General features: G+C 58.0%; 1 protein-coding gene and 5 gene segments (V, D, J or C); all 6 read left to right on the forward strand.

Moving 5' to 3' along the window:
• Nucleotides 1–742: 742 nt before the first annotated feature.
• On the forward strand, nucleotides 743–2,821 carry LOC129086290 (immunoglobulin lambda-like polypeptide 5). Its single transcript, XM_054592751.1, has 2 exons — nucleotides 743–1,124; nucleotides 2,346–2,821. Exons 1-2 carry the CDS (start codon nucleotides 743–745, stop codon nucleotides 2,663–2,665), a joined length of 702 nt encoding a protein of 233 aa, XP_054448726.1. The 3' UTR covers nucleotides 2,666–2,821.
• A 1,488-nt stretch (nucleotides 2,822–4,309) lies between these two features.
• On the forward strand, nucleotides 4,310–6,197 carry LOC129086291 (immunoglobulin lambda constant 7-like). The segment is given in 2 exon segments: nucleotides 4,310–4,604; nucleotides 5,838–6,197. Coding segments are annotated over 2 exon segments (615 nt in total).
• A 1,081-nt stretch (nucleotides 6,198–7,278) lies between these two features.
• Nucleotides 7,279–9,780, forward strand: LOC129086292 (immunoglobulin lambda constant 7-like). The segment is given in 4 exon segments: nucleotides 7,279–7,323; nucleotides 7,496–7,638; nucleotides 8,024–8,088; nucleotides 9,305–9,780. Coding segments are annotated over 4 exon segments (573 nt in total).
• A 1,406-nt stretch (nucleotides 9,781–11,186) lies between these two features.
• On the forward strand, nucleotides 11,187–13,291 carry LOC129086294 (immunoglobulin lambda constant 7-like). The segment is given in 3 exon segments: nucleotides 11,187–11,357; nucleotides 11,461–11,569; nucleotides 12,816–13,291. Coding segments are annotated over 3 exon segments (600 nt in total).
• A 1,391-nt stretch (nucleotides 13,292–14,682) lies between these two features.
• LOC129086295 (immunoglobulin lambda constant 7-like) lies at nucleotides 14,683–16,736 on the forward strand. The segment is given in 3 exon segments: nucleotides 14,683–14,865; nucleotides 15,023–15,062; nucleotides 16,290–16,736. Coding segments are annotated over 3 exon segments (543 nt in total).
• Nucleotides 16,737–16,918: 182 nt separating this feature from the next.
• LOC129086296 (immunoglobulin lambda constant 7-like) lies at nucleotides 16,919–20,419 on the forward strand. The segment is given in 3 exon segments: nucleotides 16,919–17,022; nucleotides 18,694–18,809; nucleotides 20,047–20,419. Coding segments are annotated over 3 exon segments (540 nt in total).
• Nucleotides 20,420–22,107: the final 1,688 nt, after the last annotated feature.

Raw genomic sequence — 22,107 nt, forward strand, 5'->3', positions numbered from 1 at the left:
AGGAGAGTGGGAGCGTGGCCCACGGGCGCAGTAGGGCCAGCCTCCCGGGTGACCCAGCACCGCCTTTGCTCAGGGCCCCTCCCCAGCGTGAGCGCATTCCAGGGCTGACCAGCGGCTCTCCTTCACACCAGAGGGCCTGTGCGTCCTTCAGAAACGGAAAGAGGACACTCTCTTTCCATTCCAGCTCACCAATTGACAGCAAGGTGTCCAGGCACCCCCCTCAGGGGATAAATAACATTTAAAACAATGCCTAACAATACATCGTGGGTGTATCTGCTACACAAATACATGGTTGTACCCCTCTCGTGTCGATGGCCATAGGGTGGCATATGTTGGAACTAGCATCTCGGAGCCTGTTCCCGTGGCCTCTGGGGACACTGACACGACCTGGGAAAATAAATGGCTCCTGCTTTATGTTGACAACAGGGTCACCGCTCCCCTGGCGCCTTTCCATCCCACACTGGAATCGACCGGTGATCAGAGGGCGCTGACTTGAATGTAGGATTCGGGACCCCAGGCCCTAAACCTGTAAACCCGATTCTGGAGAGACACGGAGAGTGTCTGGAGTTCATCGAGGAGGAGGGGCTGCCATTACTTGGTGTGTAAGTAGCTGACCCCTCGGGCAATCACAGAGTCTCCCGTCCACAGGGAACGTGAGGAGGACGCCTGAGGGTGGAGCGGGGGTCAGTGCTACATTCCCACAGCGACCGCTGGCCAGGGCCCTGCCTCCTCCGCTGCGGGGATGCGGGACCCCGCCAAGCCCTGCAGGAAGGGAACGTCTCTTCACGGCCGGGCGACCTGGCTCCTGTTCCTGGTCACGCTGAAGGCCATGGAGACACGAGGGCCCAGACAGCAGCCACACTGTGCAGCCTGGCTCTCCAGGGAGACTGCTGATGAGCACATGCAGACACGGGTGCTGTGTCACGGTGTGGCTGGGAGGTGGGGCGGGGGCTTCAGGGCCCCATGCGGAGCAGACAGCAGCCTGGGGCAGAGGCCCAGGCTCCCCCCATCGCAGCTGCAGGTGGGGGGCTCAGGGGTGGGGCAGGCCCTCTCTCAGAGGTTTTTGTTTGAGGCTGTGTCACAGTGTGCTGTGTTCGGCGGAGGGACCCATCTGACCGTCCTCGGTGAGTCGCTCCTTCCCCCTCCTTCCCTGCTCCTCCACACTTTTGTGCGGTGTTCTGCTGCTTTTTCTTCTTCTCAGGGTTTACTCTCAGCCAGTACCCACGCTTTCACCCTCCATCCTAACCATTAGGACAATGAGCTCCTCTTGCCCCCTTTCTCCCTGTCCTCCTTGCCTCCACAGCTCACTCTCTCACACTCCTCTCTGACCCTGAGACCGGGGAAGTGACAGAGTGACTGCAGACTCTCCTGTGTGTCTGCCAGGGTCAGGCCGGGTTCCTGATTGTTCTCTGGTCTGTGCTCCCCTTTGGGCTCTGGCGGACCAAGTTTATTAGAAGGGGTTACTAGGGGTCCCCTCTTAAGGGGAAGAGAGGAAGGGTAGTCCTGAGAGGTGACAACATGGAGACTTTAGAAGGACCCTGACCCTCAGGGCCAAGGCTATGGGCACAGGATGATCAAAAATAGTCCTTGAGGAAGCGGGGGTCCTGCTCACGGGCCGGGACTGATGCAGGCGAACACGGGCTCCAGCGTCCCTGCGCGGAGCAGCCGCGCTGTGGCGCTTGCCACACTGGGACCCGGCGGCCCTGCAGGAGCAAGAACACAGAGGGCACGAGAAGGTGCTGGAGCAAGGGTCACCAAATGACAGGGATGAGGGCAACGGGGGCTCCTCGGTCTCTGTGGGAAATACTTCACTGGGACAAGTGCAGACTCCACAGCCTGAAAGGTCTCGTGGTGTGACCCGTTCGCGGAGTGTGTTGGGGGCTGACTAGCGCACAAGGAGTCAGACCCCAGGACAGACAGAAAGACTTCTGTTGCACCTCAGAAATACCTATCATGTGACAGAGGGTGTAAGAGAGAGGTTCAGGGAAGAACTGACCGCTTAGAACGCAGCCCCTAAGACCCCACCACAAAAGTGCCAGGAGAAATGTAGAGATTGACCCAAGAACAGGCCAGAGAGCTCATATCTTTCCCAGGAACAAACAGACAGGCAGAAGCTCTCAGATTAGTAGGAAAAGGCAGAGCCAGGTGAGTGACAATGATGTATCTGTGTGGCAGAAGAGGGTCAAAGGACAGATGGTGGAGGGTGTCCAGGCTCGGGGTCTCTCAAGTAAACGGGAATTGCTTTAGGAACACGCCAAACGGCACCACATGGCAAGGACTTGGATGCCCAGAGCGGCGTCTGCATTAGACATCTGACCTCCTCCCCTCGCCTCTCCCACCGACAGGTCAGCCCAAGGCCGCACCCTCGGTCGCTCTGTTCCCGCCCTCCACTGACGAGCTCAGCAACGACAAGGCCACGCTGGTGTGCCTCATCAGTGACTTCTACCCCGGCGTCGTGACGGTGGCCTGGAAGAAAAATGGCAGCCCCGTCACCCAGGGCGTGGAGACCACCAAGCCCTCCAAACAGAGCAACAACAAGTACGCGGCCAGCAGCTACCTGAGCGTGTCGCCCAGCACGTGGAAGTCAGCCAGCAGCTACAGCTGCCACGTCACGCACGAAGGCAGCACCGTGGAGAAGTCCGTGACCCCCTCGGAGTGTTCCTAGGACCTGAGCCCCATGTTCGGGGCCGCTCTCCCACAAGATCCCCCACTCCCCGGCTCCCCACCGTGGCCCTGGGACTCCTGCCCAGGGCTGCTGAGGCGGGGCAGGTCTCCCCGACTCCCCGCTTCCCATCGTCCTCAATAAAGTCTTGATCATGTATCACGGTCTGAATCTGGTGTGTAGTCGCCATGTGAGGACGTCTCTGGGACGAAGGGCTGCTGACCCCGGCTCAGGGGCCTTTCCAGGGGGAAAATGGTTCCCTGGCCTCCCACCCACCTAATTCCCCGGGATGAAGCTGCAGTCTCAGTACGAGGAGAAGCCATGACCCAGAGGGTGGACTTGTCCTGCAGGGCTGACCCCAGGGACCCAGTCCGTGTCACCTGGGGAGGCAGAAGTGCTGAGAGAGAGGCTTCTGGGCACTTTTTGGGTCAGAAAGAAATGAGGAGGTTTCAGGAGGGTCAGTGGTAGGAAACAGAGAGGAGGACTCTTGAGCCGAGCCCTCTTCTTAAAGGGACAGCAGTTTATTTTCCTGTTCCTCGGGAAGCCCACAGGAACCACAGAAATCTGGGCGATATCTCCCCAAACTCCATGTCGCAAACTTCAGCACTGAATACTAACCAAGTGCAGACACGGATTAGGTCGGCAGCAAACGCTCAATTGGTTTCTAGTGTGAACATGTGGTGTTCGCCCTCATGAGTGGAAGAGACAGGACAGAATAGGGCACCTTCCTGGGCACGGAGAGAATGCCATGTCCTAACCAGGGACACTGTGTCACCTGGAATTGAGAAGCAGAGCGGGGGCAGGTCAGAAGACCTCAGGACAGTGGGAGCGTGGCCCACGGGCGCAGTAGGGCCAGCCTCCCGGGTGACCCAGCACCGCCTTTGCTCAGGGCCCCTCCCCAGCGTGAGCGCATTCCAGGGCTGACCAGCGGCTCTCCTTCACACCAGAGGGCCTGTGCTTCCTTCGGAAACGGAAAGACGACACTCTCTTTCCATTCCAGCTCACCAATTGACAGCAAGGTGTCCAGGCACCCCCCTCAGGGGATAAATAACATTTAAAACAATGGCTAACAATACATCGTGGGTGTATCTGCTACACAAATACATGGTTGTACCCCTCTCGTGTCGATGGCCATAGGGTGGCATATGTTGGAACTAGCATCTCGGAGCCTGTTCACGTGGCCTCTGGGGACACTGACACGACCTGGGAAAATAAATGGCTCCTGCTTTATGTTGACAACAGGGTCGCCGCTCCCCTGGCGCCTTTCCATCCCACACTGGAATCGACCGGTGATCAGAGGGCGCTGACTTGAATGTAGGATTCGGGACCCCAGGCCCTAAACCTGCAAACCCGATTCTGGAGAGACACGGAGAGTGTCTGGAGTTCATCGAGGAGGAGGGGCTGCCATTACTTGGTGTGTAAGTAGCTGACCCCTCGGGCAATCACAGAGTCTCCCGTCCACAGGGAACGTGAGGAGGAGGCCTGAGGGTGGAGCGGGGGTCAGTGCTACATTCCCACAGCGACCGCTGGCCAGGGCCCTGCCTCCTCCGCTGCAGGGTAGCGGGACACCCCGCCAAGCCCTGCAGGAAGGGAACGTCTCTTCACGGCCGGGCGACCTGGCTCCTGTTCCTGGTCACGCTGAAGGCCATGGAGACACGAGGGCCCAGACAGCAGCCACACTGTGCAGCCTGGCTCTCCAGGGAGACTGCTGATGAGCACATGCAGACACGGGTGCTGTCTCACGGTGTGGCTGGGAGGTGGGGCGGGGGCTTCAGGGCCCCATGCGGAGCAGACAGCAGCCTGGGGCAGAGGCCCAGGCTCCCCCCATCGCAGCTGCAGGTGGGGGGCTCAGGGGTGGGGCAGGCCCTCTCTCAGAGGTTTTTGTATGAGGCTGTGTCACAGTGTTGGGTATTCGGCGGAGGGACCCATCTGACCGTCCTCGGTGAGTCGCTCCTTCCCCCTCCTTCCCTGGTCTTCCACACTATTGGGCAGTTTTCTGCTGTTTTTCCTCCCTCTCGGGTTTTCCTCTCAGCCTGTACCCAAGCTTTCACCCTGCATCCCAACCCTTGGGACCCAGAGCTCCTCTTGTCCCCTTTCTCCCTGTCCTACGAGCCTCCTCGGCTCACTCTCAGACACTCCTCTTGACCCCAGAGACAGAGGAATGGACACGGTGACCTGTAGACTCTTCTCTGTGTCTGCCAGCGTCAGGCCGGGTTCCTGACGGGCCCTGTTCTGTGCTCCTCTTTGGGTTCTGGTCTAACAAGTTTATTGCGAGGGCTTCCTAGGGGCCCCTCTTACGGGGAAGAGAGGAGAAGTGGTCCAGAGGGGTGGACCGCGTGGAGGCTTTAGGAGGACCTGGAACCCTCAGGGCCCAGGCTTGAGACACACCTGGGTCAGCTGTGCGGGTCGGATGTTCAGGGAAGGTCCTTGGAGAGGTGGGGCTCCTGCTCACGGACCGAGGTTGACACGGGCGTGGGCAGGCTCTCCGGGGCCAGCACAGAGCTGCTCTGCAGTGGCCCCCACCACACAGGCAGCCCCGCCGGAGGGAGAACACAGTGGGGAGGAGAAGGTGCTCGAGGAAGGGTCACCCAGTGACAGAGGATGAGGACCAGGTGGGCTCCTCGGTCTCTGTGGGAAAGCTTCCCTGGGAGAAGTGCAGACTCCATAGCCTGAAAGCTCTGGCGCTGTGACCCGTTTGCTGAGTGGGGCGGCGGGGGGTGACAAATGTACATGGAGGGAGACAGAAACAGTTCCGTTGGACTCGCCAAGATTTACAACGTCAGGGAAGGTCCAGGAGAGAGCGGTTCCAGAAACAATCGGACCCCTTAGATCAACGACCTTAAGACTTCAACAGTTACGTGTCAGGTCAGAAATGTACACCGAGTGACCCAAGAGGAGGCCAGAGAGCTATGTCATCTTTTCTAAGGGCAAAGAGATAGACAGACCTTGTCCCAATATCCAGAGGAGACAGAGCCAAGAGCGTGAGAGTCAGATGTCTCTATGTCAGGACAGGGTCCCAATGGACAGGGGACGGCTGGTGTCCAGACTCAGGGCCTTTCAGGAAAATGGCAAGTTCCTTTAAGAACACGGCAAACTACTCGACATGGTAAGGATGCTTAGAGCCAGAGTGGCCTCTGCTCTTGACATCGACCTCCTGTCCCTCCCCCACCGACAGGTCAGCCCAAGGCCGCACCCTCGGTCGCTCTGTTCCCGCCCTCCACTGACGAGCTCAGCAACGACAAGGCCACGCTGGTGTGCCTCATCAGTGACTTCTACCCCGGCGTCGTGACGGTGGCCTGGAAGAAAAATGGCAGCCCCGTCACCCAGGGCGTGGAGACCACCAAGCCCTCCAAACAGAGCAACAACAAGTACGCGGCCAGCAGCTACCTGAGCGTGTCGCCCAGCACGTGGAAGTCAGCCAGCAGCTACAGCTGCCACGTCACGCACGAAGGCAGCACCGTGGAGAAGTCCGTGACCCCCTCGGAGTGTTCCTAGGACCTGAGCCCCATGTTCGGGGCCGCTCTCCCACAAGATCCCCCCACTCCCCCGGCTCCCCACCGTGGCCCTGGGACTCCTGCCCAGGGCTGCTGAGGCGGGGCAGGTCTCCCCGACTCCCCGCTTCCCATCGTCCTCAATAAAGTCTTGATCATGTATCACGGTCTGAATCTGGTGTGTAGTCGCCATGTGAGGACGTCTCTGGGACGAAGGGCTGCTGACCCCGGCCCAGGGGCCTTTCCAGGGGGGAAAATGGTTCCCTGGCCTCCCACCCACCTAATTCCCCGGGATGAAGCTGCAGTCTCAGTACGAGGAGAAGCCATGACCCAGAGGGTGGACTTGTCCTGCAGGGCTGACCCCAGGGACCCAGTCCGTGTAACCTGGGGAGGCAGAAGTGCTGAGAGAGAGGCTTCTGGGCACTTTTCTGGGTCAGAAAGAAATGAGGAGGTTTCAGGAGGGTCACTGGTAGGAAACAGAGAGGAGGACCCTTGAGCCGAGCCCTCTTCTTAAAGGGACAGCAGTTTATTTTCCTGTTCCTCGGGAAGCCCAGTAGAACCACAGAAATCTGGGCGATATCTCCCCAAACTCCATGTCGCAAACTTCAGCACTGAATACTAACCAAGTCCAGACACGGATTAGGTCAGCAGCAAACGCGTAATTGGTTTCTACTGTGAACATGTGGTGTTCACCGCCATGAGTGTAGGGCTGAGGACAAGGAAGGGCACTTTCCTGCGCAGGGAGAGGGAACCATGTCCTGTCAGGGACACGGTTTCACCTGGAATTGAGAAGCAGAGGGGGGGCAGGTCAGAAGACCTCAAGACACTGGGAGCGTGGGCCTGGGCTGCAAGACACTCCGGGCCAGCACCGCCTTTGCTCACGGCCCTTCCCCCCAGGCGAGCGCCTCCCGGGGTGACTCCAGTGGCTCCCCCCCGACCCTGGAGTGTGTCAGTCCTCTAGTAGAAGGGGAAATGCAGATTCTTTCTTTATATCTCACTTTATCAATGAGGGCAAGGTTCCCTACCCCCTGCGAGGGGAGAAATAACATTTAAAACCAGACTACACTGGATTGTGTCTGTATCGCAGCGTGAATACGCGCCCGTTATCCCCCAGTGACATTGGCTATGGAGTCGCAACTGTTGGAATTTACCTACGTGGAACATCTTCACGTGGGTCCTGGGACTCGCACGTGACATGGGAACATAATTGGCTCCTGCTTTACGAATGACAACAGGTTTCTCACTCACCTGGCGCCTTTAAACACCCGTGGCTGGACTCCCCCACTGATCAGTTTTCCTGAAACAATTGTAGGATTCAGGACCCCTAACTCTCTTCCTATAGAACCCGATTCTGGAGGGAAGAGGAGGTTCTCCCAAGTTCGCGGTGGAGGAGGGGCTGGCATTACTTGCAGTAGAAGCTGAGGACCCCTTCGGGGCAATAACAGACTCTCCCGTCCACAGGGAACATCAGGCTGAGACCTCAGGGTACAGTGGGGGTCAGTGCTACATTCCCACAGCGACTGCCTGCCTGGGCCCTGCCTCTTCCCCTGCGGGGATGCGGGACACTCCGAACTCCTGCAAGAAGGGAACTTCTCTTCACGGCCGGGCCACCTGGCTCCTTTCCTGGTTCTGGTGAGGGCCATGGAGACACACGGGCCCAAAGAACAGCGACACTGTGCAGCCTGGCTCTTCAGGGAGACTGCTGATGTGCACATGCAGAGACGGGTCCTGTAACACGTTGTGGCTGGGGGGAGGGTGGGGGGCTTCAGGGCCCCATGCGGAGCAGACAGCAGCCTGGGGCAGAGGCCCAGGCTCCCCCCACGGCAGCTGCAGGTGGGGGGGCTCAGGGTGGGGCAGGGCCTCCCACAAGGTTTTTGTATGAGGCTGTGTCACAGTGTAATGTGTTCGGCGGAGGGACCCATCTGACCGTCCTCGGTGAGTCTCTCCTTCCTCCTCCTTCCCTACCTTCCCACACTTTGGGGTTTTCTGCTGTTTTTCCTCCTTCTCAAGGTTTACTCTCAGCCTGGAACCAAGCTTTCACCCTGCATCCCAACCCTTGGGATGATGAGCTCCTCTTGTCCCTGTTCTCACTGTCCCTCTTGCCTCCACTGCTCCCTCTCAGACACTCCTGTCTGACCGCAGAGACAGAGGAATGGACAGGGTGACCTGTAGACGCTTCCATGGGTCAGGCAGGGTCAGGCCGTGGTCCTGTCCGGGCTCTCTCCTGTGCTCCCCTTCGGGTCTGGTCTACCAGATTTATTTGTAGGGGTTCTTGGGGATCGTCTCCCAAGGAGAAGGGAGGAGAAGTAGTCCTGAGGGCTTGACCACGTGGAGAAGATAGGAAGGCCCAGCACCCTCAGGGCCATTGCTAGAGACACACGAGGTCAGAGGTTCTGGGAAGGTCCTCAGGAGGTGGGGCTCATGCTCACGGGCCCGGAATGATGCAGGGTGGACGGGCTCCCTCGGACCAGAGCAAAGCTGCCATGCAGTGTCCTTTACTGCATGGGTCGAGACAGCCCTGCAGGAGAGGGCACGCAGTAGGGACGAGAAGGTGCTAGAGGAAGCGTCATGCAATGACAGGGGATGGGACAAGCGAGCTCTTCGGTTTCTGTTCGAAGAACTTCACTGGGAGAAGCGCAGACATATCAAGAAGGCTCTGGTGGGGGGCTTGTGTCCTGAGTGTGGAGGGGGGATGCAAGGCACGAGGAGGTGGACAGAAAGACTTCCGTTTGACTAGACAAACTTACCATGTCGGGGAAGGTCCAGCAGAGACAGGTTTCAGAAAACGCTGACCCGTTAGATCAAAGACCCTAAGACTTCACGGAAAAGCGTCAAGTCAGAAGTGTACTGAGATGGACCAAGGGGAGGTCATGTCATCTTTTTCTGGTGACAAACAGGTAGACAGAAGCTTGTCCCAAGATCAGAGGAAAAGGCATGGCCAAGAGGGTGAGAGTAGGAGGCTTCTGTGGCAGAAGGGGGTTCAAAAGGACAGGTGACGGCTCGGGTCCGGGCTCAGGGCCTCTGAGGGAAATGGGAGTTGCTTCAAGAACATGGCAAACGGCTCTACATGGAAAGGACCGCGGGGCCCAGAGTGGCCTCTGAGCGGGACATCAGACCTCCTCCCCTCCCCTCCCTCCACCCCCACCCACAGGTCAGCCCAAGGCCGCACCCTCGGTCGCTCTGTTCCCGCCCTCCACTGACGAGCTCAGCAACGACAAGGCCACGCTGGTGTGCCTCATCAGTGACTTCTACCCCGGCGTCGTGACGGTGGCCTGGAAGAAAAATGGCAGCCCCGTCACCCAGGGCGTGGAGACCACCAAGCCCTCCAAACAGAGCAACAACAAGTACGCGGCCAGCAGCTACCTGAGCGTGTCGCCCAGCACGTGGAAGTCAGCCAGCAGCTACAGCTGCCACGTCACGCACGAAGGCAGCACCGTGGAGAAGTCCGTGACCCCCTCGGAGTGTTCCTAGGACCTGAGCCCCATGTTCGGGGCCGCTCTCCCACAAGATCCCCCACTCCCCGGCTCCCCACCGTGGCCCTGGGACTCCTGCCCAGGGCTGCTGAGGCGGGGCAGGTCTCCCCGACTCCCCGCTTCCCATCGTCCTCAATAAAGTCTTGATCATGTATCACGGTGTGAATCTGGTGTGTAGTCGCCATGTGAGGACGTCTGTGGGACGAAGGGCTGCTGACCCCGGCTCAGGGGCCTTTCCAGGGGGAAAATGGTTCCCTGGCCTCCCACCCACCTAATTCCCCGGGATGAAGCTGCAGTCTCAGTACGAGGAGAAGCCATGACCCAGAGGGTGGACTTGTCCTGCAGGGCTGACCCCAGGGACCCAGTCCGTGTGACCTGGGGAGGCAGAAGTGCTGAGAGAGAGGCTTCTGGGCACTTTTTGGGTCAGAAAGAAATGAGGAGGTTTCAGGAGGGTCAGTGGTAGGAAACAGAGAGGAGGACCCTTGAGCCGAGCCCTCTTCTTAAAGGGACAGCAGTTTATTTTCCTGTTCCTCGGGAAGCCCAGTAGAACCACAGAAATCTGGGCGATATCTCCCCAAACTCCATGTCGCAAACTTCAGCACTGAATACTAACCAAGTCCAGACACGGATTAGGTCGGCAGCAAACGCGCAATTGGTTTCCACTGTGAACATGTGGTGTTCGCCCTCATGAGGTGAAGAGACAGGACAAGGAATAGGGCACCTTCCTGGGCACGGAGAGAATGCCATGTCCTAACCAGGGACACGGTGTCACCTGGAATTGAGAAGCAGAGCGGGGGGCAGGTCAGAAGACCTCAGGGCAGTGGGAGCGTGGCCCACGGGCGCAGTAGGGCCAGCCTCCCGGGTGACCCAGCACCGCCTTTGCTCAGGGCCCCTCCCCAGCGTGAGCGCATTCCAGGGCCGACCAGCGGCTCTCCTTCACACCAGAGGGCCTGTGCTTCCTTCAGAAACGGAAAGAGGACACTCTCTTTCCATTCCAGCTCACCAATTGACAGCAAGGTGTCCAGGCACCCCCTCAGGGGATAAATAACATTTAAAACAATGGCTAACAATACATCGTGGGTGTATCTGCTACACAAATACACGCGTTGTACCCCTCTCGTGTCGATGGCCATAGGGTGGCATATGTTGGAACTAGCGTCTCGGAGCATCTTCACGTGGCCTCTGGGGACACTGACACGACATGGGAAAATAAATGGCTCCTGCTTTACGATGACAACAGGGTCGCCGCTCCCCTGGCGCCTTTCCATCCCACACTGGAATCGACCGCTGATCAGAGGGCGCTGACTTGAATTGTAGGATTCGGGACCCCAGGCCCTAAACCTGTAAACCCGATTCTGGAGAGACACGGAGAGTGTCTCGGAGTTCATCGAGGAGGAGGGGCTGCCATTACTTGGTGTGTAAGCTAGCTGACCCCTCGGGGCAATAACAGAGTCTCCCGTCCACAGGGAACGTGAGGAGGACGCCTGAGGGTGGAGCGGGGGTCAGTGCTACATTCCCACAGCGACCGCTGGCCAGGGCCCTGCCTCCTCCGCTGCGGGGATGCGGGACCCCGCCAAGCCCTGCAGGAAGGGAACGTCTCTTCACGGCCGGGCGACCTGGCTCCTGTTCCTGGTCACGCTGAAGGCCATGGAGACACGAGGGCCCAGAGAGCAGCCACACTGTGCAGCCTGGCTCTCCAGGGAGTCTGCTGATGAGCACATGCAGACACGGGTGCTGTCTCACGGTGTGGCTGGGAGGTGGGGCGGGGGGCTTCAGGGCCCCATGCGGAGCAGACAGCAGCCTGGGGCAGAGGCCCAGGCTCCCCCCACCGCAGCTGCAGGTGGGGGGCTCAGGGGTGGGGCAGGCCCTCTCTCAGAGGTTTTTGTTTGAGGCTGTGTCACAGTGTGCTGTGTTCGGCGGAGGGACCCATCTGACCGTCCTCGGTGAGTCGCTCCTTCCCCCTCCTTCCCTGCTCCTCCACACTTTTGTGCGGTGTTCTGCTGCTTTTTCTTCTTCTCAGGGTTTACTCTCAGCCAGTACCCAAGCTTTCACCCTCCATCCCAACCATTAGGACAATGAGCTCCTCTTGCCCCCTTTCTCCCTGTCCTCCTTGCCTCCACAGCTCACTCTCTCACACTCCTGTCTGACCCTGAGACCGGGGAAGTGACAGGGTGACTTGCAGACTCTCCTATGTGTCTGCCAGGGTCAGGCCGGGTTCCTGATTCCGGTTCTCTGGCCTGTGCTCCCCTTCGGGCTCTGGCGTACCAAGTTTATTAGTAGGGGTTACTAGGGGTCCCCTCCTAAGGGGAAGAGAGGATAAGGGTAGTCCTGAGAGGCTGACAACATGTGGAGACGTTAGAAGGACCCTGCACCCTCAGGGCCAAGGCTATGGACACAGGATGATCAAAAATGGTCCTTGAGGAAGCGGGGGTCATGCTCACGGGCCGGGACTGATGCAGGCGAACACGGGCTCCAGCGTCCCTGCGCGGAGCAGCCGCGCTGTGGCGCTTTACTGCCACACTGGGACGCGACGGCCCTGCAGGAGCAAGAACACAGTGGGGACGAGAAGGTGCTGGAGCAAGGGTCACCGAATGACAGGGATGAGGGCAACGGGGGCTCCTCGGTCTCTGTGGGAAAAACTTCACTGGGAGAAGTGCAGACTCCACAGCCTGAAAGGTCTCGTGGTGTGACCCGTTTGCTGAGTGTGTTGGGGGCTGACTAGCGCACAAGGAGTCAGACCCCAGGACAGACAGAAAGACTTCTGTTGCACCTCAGAAATACCTATCATGTGACAGAGGGTGTAGAGAGACAGGTTCAGGGAAGAACGCTGACCCCTTAGACGCAGCCCCTAAGACCCCAGCACAAAAGTGCCAGGTCAGAAATGTACTGAGATGGACCCAAGAACAGGCCAGAGAGCTCATATCCCTTTTCCCAGGAACAAACAGACAGGCAGAAGCTGTCAGATTGTAGGAAAAGGCAGAGCCAGGTGAGTGACAATGAGACATCTGTGTGGCAGAAGAGGGTCAAAAGGACAGATGGTGGAGGCGAGTCCAGACTCGGTGTCTCTCAAGAAACGGGAATTGCTTCAGGAACACGCCAAACGGCTCCACATGGCAAGGACGTTGGATGCCCAGAGCGGCGTCTGCATTAGGACATCTGACCTCCTCCCCTCGCCTCTCCCACCCACAGGTCAGCCCAAGGCCGCACCCTCGGTCGCTCTGTTCCCGCCCTCCACTGACGAGCTCAGCAACGACAAGGCCACGCTGGTGTGCCTCATCAGTGACTTCTACCCCGGCGTCGTGACGGTGGCCTGGAAGAAAAATGGCAGCCCCGTCACCCAGGGCGTGGAGACCACCAAGCCCTCCAAACAGAGCAACAACAAGTACGCGGCCAGCAGCTACCTGAGCGTGTCGCCCAGCACGTGGAAGTCAGCCAGCAGCTACAGCTGCCACGTCACGCACGAAGGCAGCACCGTGGAGAAGTCCGTGACCCCCTCGGAGTGTTCCTAGGACCTGAGCCCCATGTTCGGGGCCGCTCTCCCACAAGATCCCCCACTCCCCGGCTCCCCACCGTGGCCCTGGGACTCCTGCCCAGGGCTGCTGAGGCGGGGCAGGTCTCCCCGACTCCCCGCTTCCCATCGTCCTCAATAAAGTCTTGATCATGTATCACGGTCTGAATCTGGTGTGTAGTCGCCATGTGAGGACGTCTCTGGGACGAAGGGCTGCTGACCCCGGCTCAGGGGCCTTTCCAGGGGGAAAATGGTTCCCTGGCCTCCCACCCACCTAATTCCCCGGGATGAAGCTGCAGTCTCAGTACGAGGAGAAGCCATGACCCAGAGGGTGGACTTGTCCTGCAGGGCTGACCCCAGGGACCCAGTCCGTGTCACCTGGGGAGGCAGAAGTGCTGAGAGAGAGGCTTCTGGGCACTTTTCGGGGTCAGAAAGAAATGAGGAGGTTTCAGGAGGGTCAGTGGTAGGAAACAGAGAGGAGGACCCTTGAGCCGAGCCCTCTTCTTAAAGGGACAGCAGTTTATTTTCCTGTTCCTCGGGAAGCCCAGAGGAACCACAGAAATCTGGGCGATATCTCCCCAAACTCCATGTCGCAAACTTCAGCACTGAATACTAACCAAGTCCAGACACGGATTAGGTCAGCAGCAAACGCGTAATTGGTTTCTACTGTGAACATGTGGTGTTCACCGCTCATGAGGTGAAGGACAGGACAGAAAGGGCACCTTCCTGCGCCGGGAGAGGATACCATGTCCTGCCAGGGACACGGTTTCACCTGGAATTGAGAAGCAGAGCGGGGGCAGGTCAGAAGACCTCAGGGCAGTGGGAGCGTGGGCCCGGGCTGCATAGACCACTCCGGGCAGCACCGCCTTTGCTCAGGGCCCCTCCCCCCAGCGCGAGCGCACTTCCACGGTGACCCAGCGGCTCCCCCTCGACACCAGGAGCCTGTGCTCTCCTCTAGGAAGGGGAAAGCAGACTCTCTCTTTCCATATCTCACTCACCAATGAGAGCAAGGTTCCGGCACCCCCTGCGAGGGGAGAAATAACATTTAAAACCAGGCTAACACTGGATCGTGGCTGTATCGCTGCGCAAATACGCACGGTTATCCCCCAGTGACATTGGCTATGGAGTGGCAATGTTGGAATCTACATCTCGTGGAACATGTTCACGTGGTCCTGGGACACTCGCACTGACATGGGAACATAATTGGCTCCTGCTTTACGAATGACAACAGGGTTCTCACTCCCCTGGCGCCTTTAACACCCGGGCTGGAATCGACCACTGATCAGTTGTCCTGAAACGAATTGTAGGATTCGGGACCCCAGCTCTATTCCTATAGAACCCGATTCTGGAGAGACAGCGGAGGTTCTCGAGTTCTCGGTGGAGGAGGGGCTGCCATTACTTGGAGTAGAAGCTGAGCGACCCCTTCGGGCAATCACAGACTCTCCCGTCCACAGGGAACATCAGGAGGAGACCTGAGGGTACAGCGGGGGTCAGTGCTACATTCCCACAGCGACCGCCTGCCTGGGCCCTGCCTCCTCCCCTGCGGGGATGCGGGACACCCGCAACCCTGCAAGAAGGGAACGTCTCTTCACGGCCGGGCCACCTGACTCCTTTCCTGGTTCCGCTGAGGGCCATGGAGACACGACGGTCCCAACAGACAGCGACACTGTGCAGCCTGGCTCTCCAGGGAGCCTGCTGATGAGGACATGCAGAGACGGGTGCTGTGTCACGGTGTGGCTGGGAGGAGGGTGGGGGCTTCAGGGCCCCATGCGGAGCAGACAGCAGCCTGGGGCAGAGGCCCAGGCTCCCCCCACGGCAGCTGCAGGTGGGGGGGCTCAGGGGTGGGGCAGGGCCTCTCACAAGGTTTTTGTCTGAGGCTGTGTCACAGTGTACTGTGTTCGGCGGAGGGACCCATCTGACCGTCCTCGGTGAGTCGCTCCTTCCCCCTCCTTCCCTACTCTTCCCACACTTTTGGGTGCTCTGCTGTTTTTCCTCCTTCTCAAGGTTTACTCTCAGCCTGTAACCAAGCTTTCACCCTGTATCCCAACCATTGGGACAATGAGCTCCTCTTGCCCCTGTTCTCACTGTCCCTCTTGCCTCCACTGCTCACTTCTCAGACACTCCTCTCTGACCCAGAGACAGAGGAATGGACAGAGTGACTTGTAGACGCTTCCGTGTGTCAGGCAGGGTCAGGCTGTGGTCCTGATTCCGGGTTCTCTGCCTGTGCTCCCCCTTCGGGTCTGGTCTACCAAATTTATTTGTAGGGGTTACTTGGGGATCGTCTCCCAAGGGGAAGAGAGGATAAGGGTAGTCCTGAGGGCTGACAACATGTGGAGACAGATAGGAAGGCCCAGCACCCTCAGGGCCAAGGCTAGGACACAGAGGTCAGAGGAAGGTCCTCAGGACGTGGGGCTCCTGCTCACGGGCCGGGAATGATGCAGGCGAGGACGGGCTCCCTCGGCCCAGAGCAAAGCCGCCTGCAGTGGCCTTTACTGCATGGGTCGAGACAGCCCTGCAGGAGCAAGGGCACACAGTAGGGACGAGAAGGTGCTAGAGGAAGGGTCACGCAATGACAGGGGATGGGACAAGCGGGCTCCTCGGTCTCTGTTGGAAGAACTTCACTGGGAGAAGCGCAGACTCCATCATGAAGGCTCTGGTGGGGGGCTTGTGTCGCTGAGTGTGGTGGGGGGATGACAAGGCACGAGGAGGCGGACAGAAAGACTTCTGTTGGACTCAGAAAAACTTACCATGTCGGGAGAGGGTCCAGCAGAGACAGGTTTCAGAAAACGCTGACCCCTTAGATCAAAGCCCCTAAGACTTCACGGAAAAGCGTCAAGCAGAAATGTACTGAGATGGACCCAAGAGGAGGTCAGGATCATACCTTTTCCGGTGACAAACAGGCAGACAGAAGCTCTCACAAGATTAGTAGGAAAAGGCATGAGCCAAGAGGGTGACATATGATGCTTCTGTGTGGCAGAAGAGGGTTCAAAAGGACAGGTGATGGCTCGGGTCCAGGCTCAGGGTCTCTGAGGGAAACGGGAGTTGCTTCAGGAACACGCCAAACGGCACTACATGGCAAGGACCGCGGTGCCCAGAGCGGCCTCTGACGGGACATCAGACCTCCTCCCCTCCCCTCCCTCCTCCCCCACCGACAGGTCAGCCCAAGGCCGCACCCTCGGTCGCTCTGTTCCCGCCCTCCACTGACGAGCTCAGCAACGACAAGGCCACGCTGGTGTGCCTCATCAGTGACTTCTACCCCGGCGTCGTGACGGTGGCCTGGAAGAAAAATGGCAGCCCCGTCACCCAGGGCGTGGAGACCACCAAGCCCTCCAAACAGAGCAACAACAAGTACGCGGCCAGCAGCTACCTGAGCGTGTCGCCCAGCACGTGGAAGTCAGCCAGCAGCTACAGCTGCCACGTCACGCACGAAGGCAGCACCGTGGAGAAGTCCGTGACCCCCTCGGAGTGTTCCTAGGCCCTGAGCCCTGTTACCCCCGGGGATCGAACCACATATCCCTAGAAATATCTCTTTACAAACCCCAATCATCCTTTGTGAACGAAATCCCCTCTTAATAAATATCTTCATTATCAATCATACATAATGGCTCTGGTAATTTGTCATTTATTCACTGTTGTTCAGAACTCCACCGGCCTCCAAGTTGAATGCAATCGTTTGGTCATCTGCAAAAGGACAGGGAAAATGGGCTCCAGGTCTCCTTAAGTGGCAATTTCACTCCTAACCTAAATTGTCCATGGAATGTTCCAGAAAGGAGGACAGGGCAGTATGACCCCTGAGCCCATCATTGACCTCTTCCCTACTACTGTTTTTCTCCTGTGGGCCATGTCCAACCTCGAGTCCCAACCAGCCTGTTCCCCCCGGACATCAGGGTAGTGCGTGAGCTTCCTTCCGCAAATCCTCAGTCTTCCCACTCACAGGCCTTCCATGGCTGCCTACCCCGTCTGGAAACTTGTCACCCTCCTAGGCTAGAGACGCCCTTCTTGCCTACAGTCCTTCCCACCACTACTCCTGCTTCCCCAGGGATGTGCACTCTGCCTCTCACTCACCTACTCACCCCAGGACCCTCTGTCCCCAGGTCCTAGGTTTCACACTCTCTGCTGGTGACCCTCATTTTCCACTGGTGTCACCAGGCTCCCAGCTCTACGCCAGGCTCCTCACACACAGGGCACAGGGCTGGCGCTCTCCCTCTATCCAATTAAGGCCAGCCCACCACTGATCCCACCACGCGGTCACATGCCCAGTCTTCTCAAGGGACATGCCTGCGTCACAGTGAAAATCAGGAGTCAGATGCTAACAATGGTCCCCTGACTGCTCAGTTATCAGTTCCTCTCCTTAGGAATGAGGCCAGAACAATAACACACACACACACACACACACCCTATACATGCACATGCACATACAGTCCCACACACAACGCTCCTAGAGACAACGGCCGTTTACAAAGATGCCCCTAGCGGACACTGCTCTGAGAAGACCTGAGAGGCTCGGGGAGGTGGTCTTCAGTGGGAACCCCAGGTGCACATGAGCAGACAGAGGCAGGTCACTGCAGTCCCGTCTTCTGGGCTCCAGAGACAACCAGTGACCATGCAAAGGGCAGGGACATTCCAGTCCAGGTTGACTTGGAGACCGGGAAACATCAGGAATCTTGTGGGAGGCAGCCTGGCCTTGAACAGCGGGCTGACCTGGGAAGGATGGGAGAGCGCTCGTTGCTTGTGACGCTGTCAGGGACAGATGCTGGGCCCGTATATCCCTTGCGTGAGGCCTGCGGATGACGTACAGGGACAAGACCGCGGGCGGAGGCCCTGGGTGTCGGGGCCGCACTCATAACACCCACATTCAGTCCAGGGCAACAGTGTGTTGTCAGGCTAGGGTGCGCCCTGTGCCAGTGACTTTCAGGGACATGTGTCATTCAAGGGAGGAAGGGGACACACTCACACACTGAAACCTCACCGAAAACACTGTGCTGGGAGCAGGGACCACCTACCTGACTGCACGGGGTCTTGAGGGGGCCATTCTAGCTCTAATGCAGCCCAGGGGCCCACACAGGCAGAAGCTGCCCACACTGCTCAGGAGGGGCTCAGCGACTGTCCCCCTGAAGCCAGAACAGCTGAGAGCAGGGACGCTACCAAGCAGATCACAGCAGCACGGGCTGGGTGCTGGGGTGACTGTGATGCTCCCACACACACTTCCCATTCCCACCCCTACCCGACTGGACCTCCTGTGCTGAGGACGTGGCGGCGTCCATGACCTCCCCACCATGCCCAGCTCCGCTCGGGGCTCCCAGCTCCATCACCGCTGTGTATAAACAGCCCTGTGCCCCAATTTCACAATGGCAATGTGCCGGGACCTGGGCCGGGACACGGCTCCTTCCCAACGGTGGAATTAGGTGAAAATCCGGATTCCGCACCAGCCCATTCCCTGCCCGGCCATATCATGAGCAGGGTTCATGGATCCCACAGCTCCATAGGATGGAAATCCCATCCGCAGGGCCACCCCTCTCACCACTGCCCCCCATTTGCCCGATCGCCACCCGTGACAAGGAGGCTGGACTTTGGGCCTCCTGTGCAGCTGCAGGTGGGCCTGGGCAGGAGGTTTGTGTTCAAGGCTGTATCACTGTGTTATGTGTTCGGCGGAGGGACCCATCTGACCGTCCTAGGTGAGTCTCTCCTTCCCTCTCCTTCCCTACTCTCCCACCCTTTTTGGCAATTTTTTGCTGTTTGCACCTCTTTTCTGGGTTTAGTCTCAGCCTGGGTTTAGTTTCACCCAGGATCCCAGCTTTTGGGACCCTGACCTCCTCCTGTCCCCTTCCTCACTGTCCAACTTGCCTCCACTGCTCACTCTCAGACCTTCGGCTCTGACCCCGAGACAGGGGAATGGACAGGGTGACTTGTAGTCTCTTCCACGTGTCTGCCAGGGCCAGGCTGGGTTCCTGACAGGCTCTGTTCTGTGCTCCCCTTCGGGCTCTGGTGTACCAGGTTTATGTATAAGGGTTACTAGTTGTCCAGGGTCTCCTCTCAAGGGGAAGAAGGGATAAGTAGTCCAGAGAGGGTGACCACGTGGAGACTTTTGAAGGACCCAGAACCCTCAGGGCCAAGGCCACAGACACAAGTGTAGGGGACAGGGAATGTCCTCCAGGATGTGCAACTGGTGATCTTGGCCAGGAACGATGCAGGGTAGATGGGCCCCCCGGGGCCAGCGCAGAGCTGCCATGCAGTATCCCCCACCAGACTGGGATGAGAGAGCCTTGCAGGAGAAAGAACACAGTGGGAAGGAGAAGGGGCTGGTGGAAGGGTCATTTAATGACAGACGATGAGGACACAGAGGGCCAATTGGTCTCTCAGAGACAAACACTTCACAAGAAGAAGCACAGACTCTATAGCCTGAAAGCTCTGGTGGTTTGTACAGTTTGCTAAGTGTGGAGCGGGCTGCCATGTGTACAAGGAGACAGAGCCGAGGACAGATGCAAAGACTTCTGTTTGACTAGAAAAATGCTATCATGTCAGGAAAGGTATGAGAGAGAGGATTCAGGAAAAAAAAAACTGACCCTTAGAGCAAAGACCTAAGACTCCAGCACAAAAGGGTCAGGTCAGAAATGTAGAGATTGACCCAAGAGGAGGTCAGAGAGGTCATGTCATCATTTCTGGTGACAGACGGACAGACCCTGTCACAAGATCAGGAAAAGACAGGGCCTAGAAGGTGACAGTAGGATGTCTCTGTGGCAGAAGAGGGTTCAAAAGGACAGGTGATGGTTCCTGCCCAGACACAGGGTCTTTCAGAAAAATGGGGAGTTGTTTCAGGAACACGGCAAACTGCTCTACATGGAAAGGACCACAGGGCCTAGAGTGCTCTGAACTAGACATCTGACCTCCTCCCCTCCCCTCTCCCACCGACAGGTCAGCCCAAGGCCGCACCCTCGGTCGCTCTGTTCCCGCCCTCCACTGACGAGCTCAGCAACGACAAGGCCACGCTGGTGTGCCTCATCAGTGACTTCTACCCCGGCGTCGTGACGGTGGCCTGGAAGAAAAATGGCAGCCCCGTCACCCAGGGCGTGGAGACCACCAAGCCCTCCAAACAGAGCAACAACAAGTACGCGGCCAGCAGCTACCTGAGCGTGTCGCCCAGCACGTGGAAGTCAGCCAGCAGCTACAGCTGCCACGTCACGCACGAAGGCAGCACCGTGGAGAAGTCCGTGACCCCCTCGGAGTGTTCCTAGGACCGGAGCCCCCACCCCTGGGCACTGGATCCTTAGGTCCCCCAGGAAAATCTCCCTGTCGCGACGCCTGTTTTTCTCTCTGTACTTAATCAACTGTCAATAAATTCTTGTTATTGTCAATCAGACATGGTACTCTCTGCTCATTTTTGTTTATATATTTTGGTCTCAAATTCACCTCTCTCCAAAGGTGAGCACAATCCTTTTGACCTTGTGGGAAAGAAACCAATGAAGGAGTATTTATGTTTCCCTGAGGGGGTTTCGCTCATACCCAGTAGTGCCCACAGAATGTTTCAGAACATGGGATGAGGCAGCACAGCCCAGGAGAGCCCACCATCCATGCCTTCCCTACTACTGCTTTTCCATGGACCGTGTGTATTCCCAGGACCCAATTTTCTTGGTCTCCATGGACACCGGGGAGCTCCCTTACCCCGATCTTTAGTCTTCCCATTCACAGGCTTTCCACTGCTTCCTACCCATTCTGGAAACTTCTCATCTTCACAGTAGAGCATTCCTCCTTCCTTAGCCTGCCTGCCTCATCTTGGACACTCCCATGTGCCCTGTCCCTTAGACCCTCACTGTCACAGTCACTACAGGACCCTCAGTCCCTGGCCCCTGGTCACTCACCTGCACATGTGCCCAGGACCACCCCAGAACCTGCGTCACGAGGGTTCCAGCTGCAGTCAAGCCCTGCGGGAATTAGTGGCCAGTCTGCTCTCTTTCAACCCCTTGGAGGCTGAAAGAGGCCGACCCCCGACCCCGCCACAAGCACTAAGTCAGAGTAGCCACGGGTGGCTGACAGGGCCACGAGTTTAAAGGCTCTTGAATATGATTCTGGGAATGAACATGTCTCTGAACTGATTCACATTCTTGGGGCCCTAGAATGAGGCCGGAGGACCCAAGAGACTATGGTCTCGGGAAGCTGGCACGGGATGGGGCTCTGAGCTATCATACAGACAGAAGGACTGCACAAGCACACGCGCACACACACATTCTCACTAACCGCCTCACGGACACGCATAGAACACACACTCGCACACACAGTGGCCACTGCAAACATGGCCCCATCGTTCATGTGTCCAGGGCACGTGTGGCACCCAGAACCTTCCCATGGGTCTCAGCTCTGCACAGGCTCCATATTCTCTGGGTTGTAAAGTGGATTTTTCTCTTCTCCTACCTGAGATTCCCCAAGGAGCCAGAAACACAGCTCCTTCTAGGACTATATGGTCCCTGGGACATAATGGGACACTCAGACACTCCCTCCTATTCCCTCCATGACTGGGGATGGATGGAAGGTTACCCCTCAAGGAAACAAAGCTGCAGGTGGGGAGATGACCACCCTCCCTCACCCTCCCATCAGCCAGACCGGCCCCCATGACAAGGAGGCTGGACTCTGGGCCTCCCCTGCAGCTGCAAGTGGGCCTGGGCAGGGGCTGGAGGGGGTGCCGGGAGGTTTATGTTCAAGGCTGTATCACTGTGTGCTGTGTTCGGCAGCGGGACCTATCCAACTGTCCTGGGTGAGTCTATTCCTTTCCCTCCTCCTAGGAGTCGAATGAAATTTGAGTCAGTTTTCTTCTTCTTTCCGTCCACCCTGGGCCTAGGGTCTGAATTGCTCAGCATTCTGTATTATTCACCTTTTTAGTCTGCCCTTCTCAGCCCCTGGCACCCTGTTTGGCTTCTGAGGCACTTGGGGAGGACAAGATGAAAGGGTGCCAGGGACCCGTTCCTGCCCTTCCTCACTGTG

Source organism: Pteronotus mesoamericanus, unplaced genomic scaffold (genome assembly GCF_021234165.1).
Source record: "Pteronotus mesoamericanus isolate MK-2021 breed Mesoamerican mustached bat unplaced genomic scaffold, CSHL_Meso_final scaffold_371, whole genome shotgun sequence".
Lineage (NCBI taxonomy): Eukaryota > Metazoa > Chordata > Mammalia > Chiroptera > Mormoopidae > Pteronotus > Pteronotus mesoamericanus.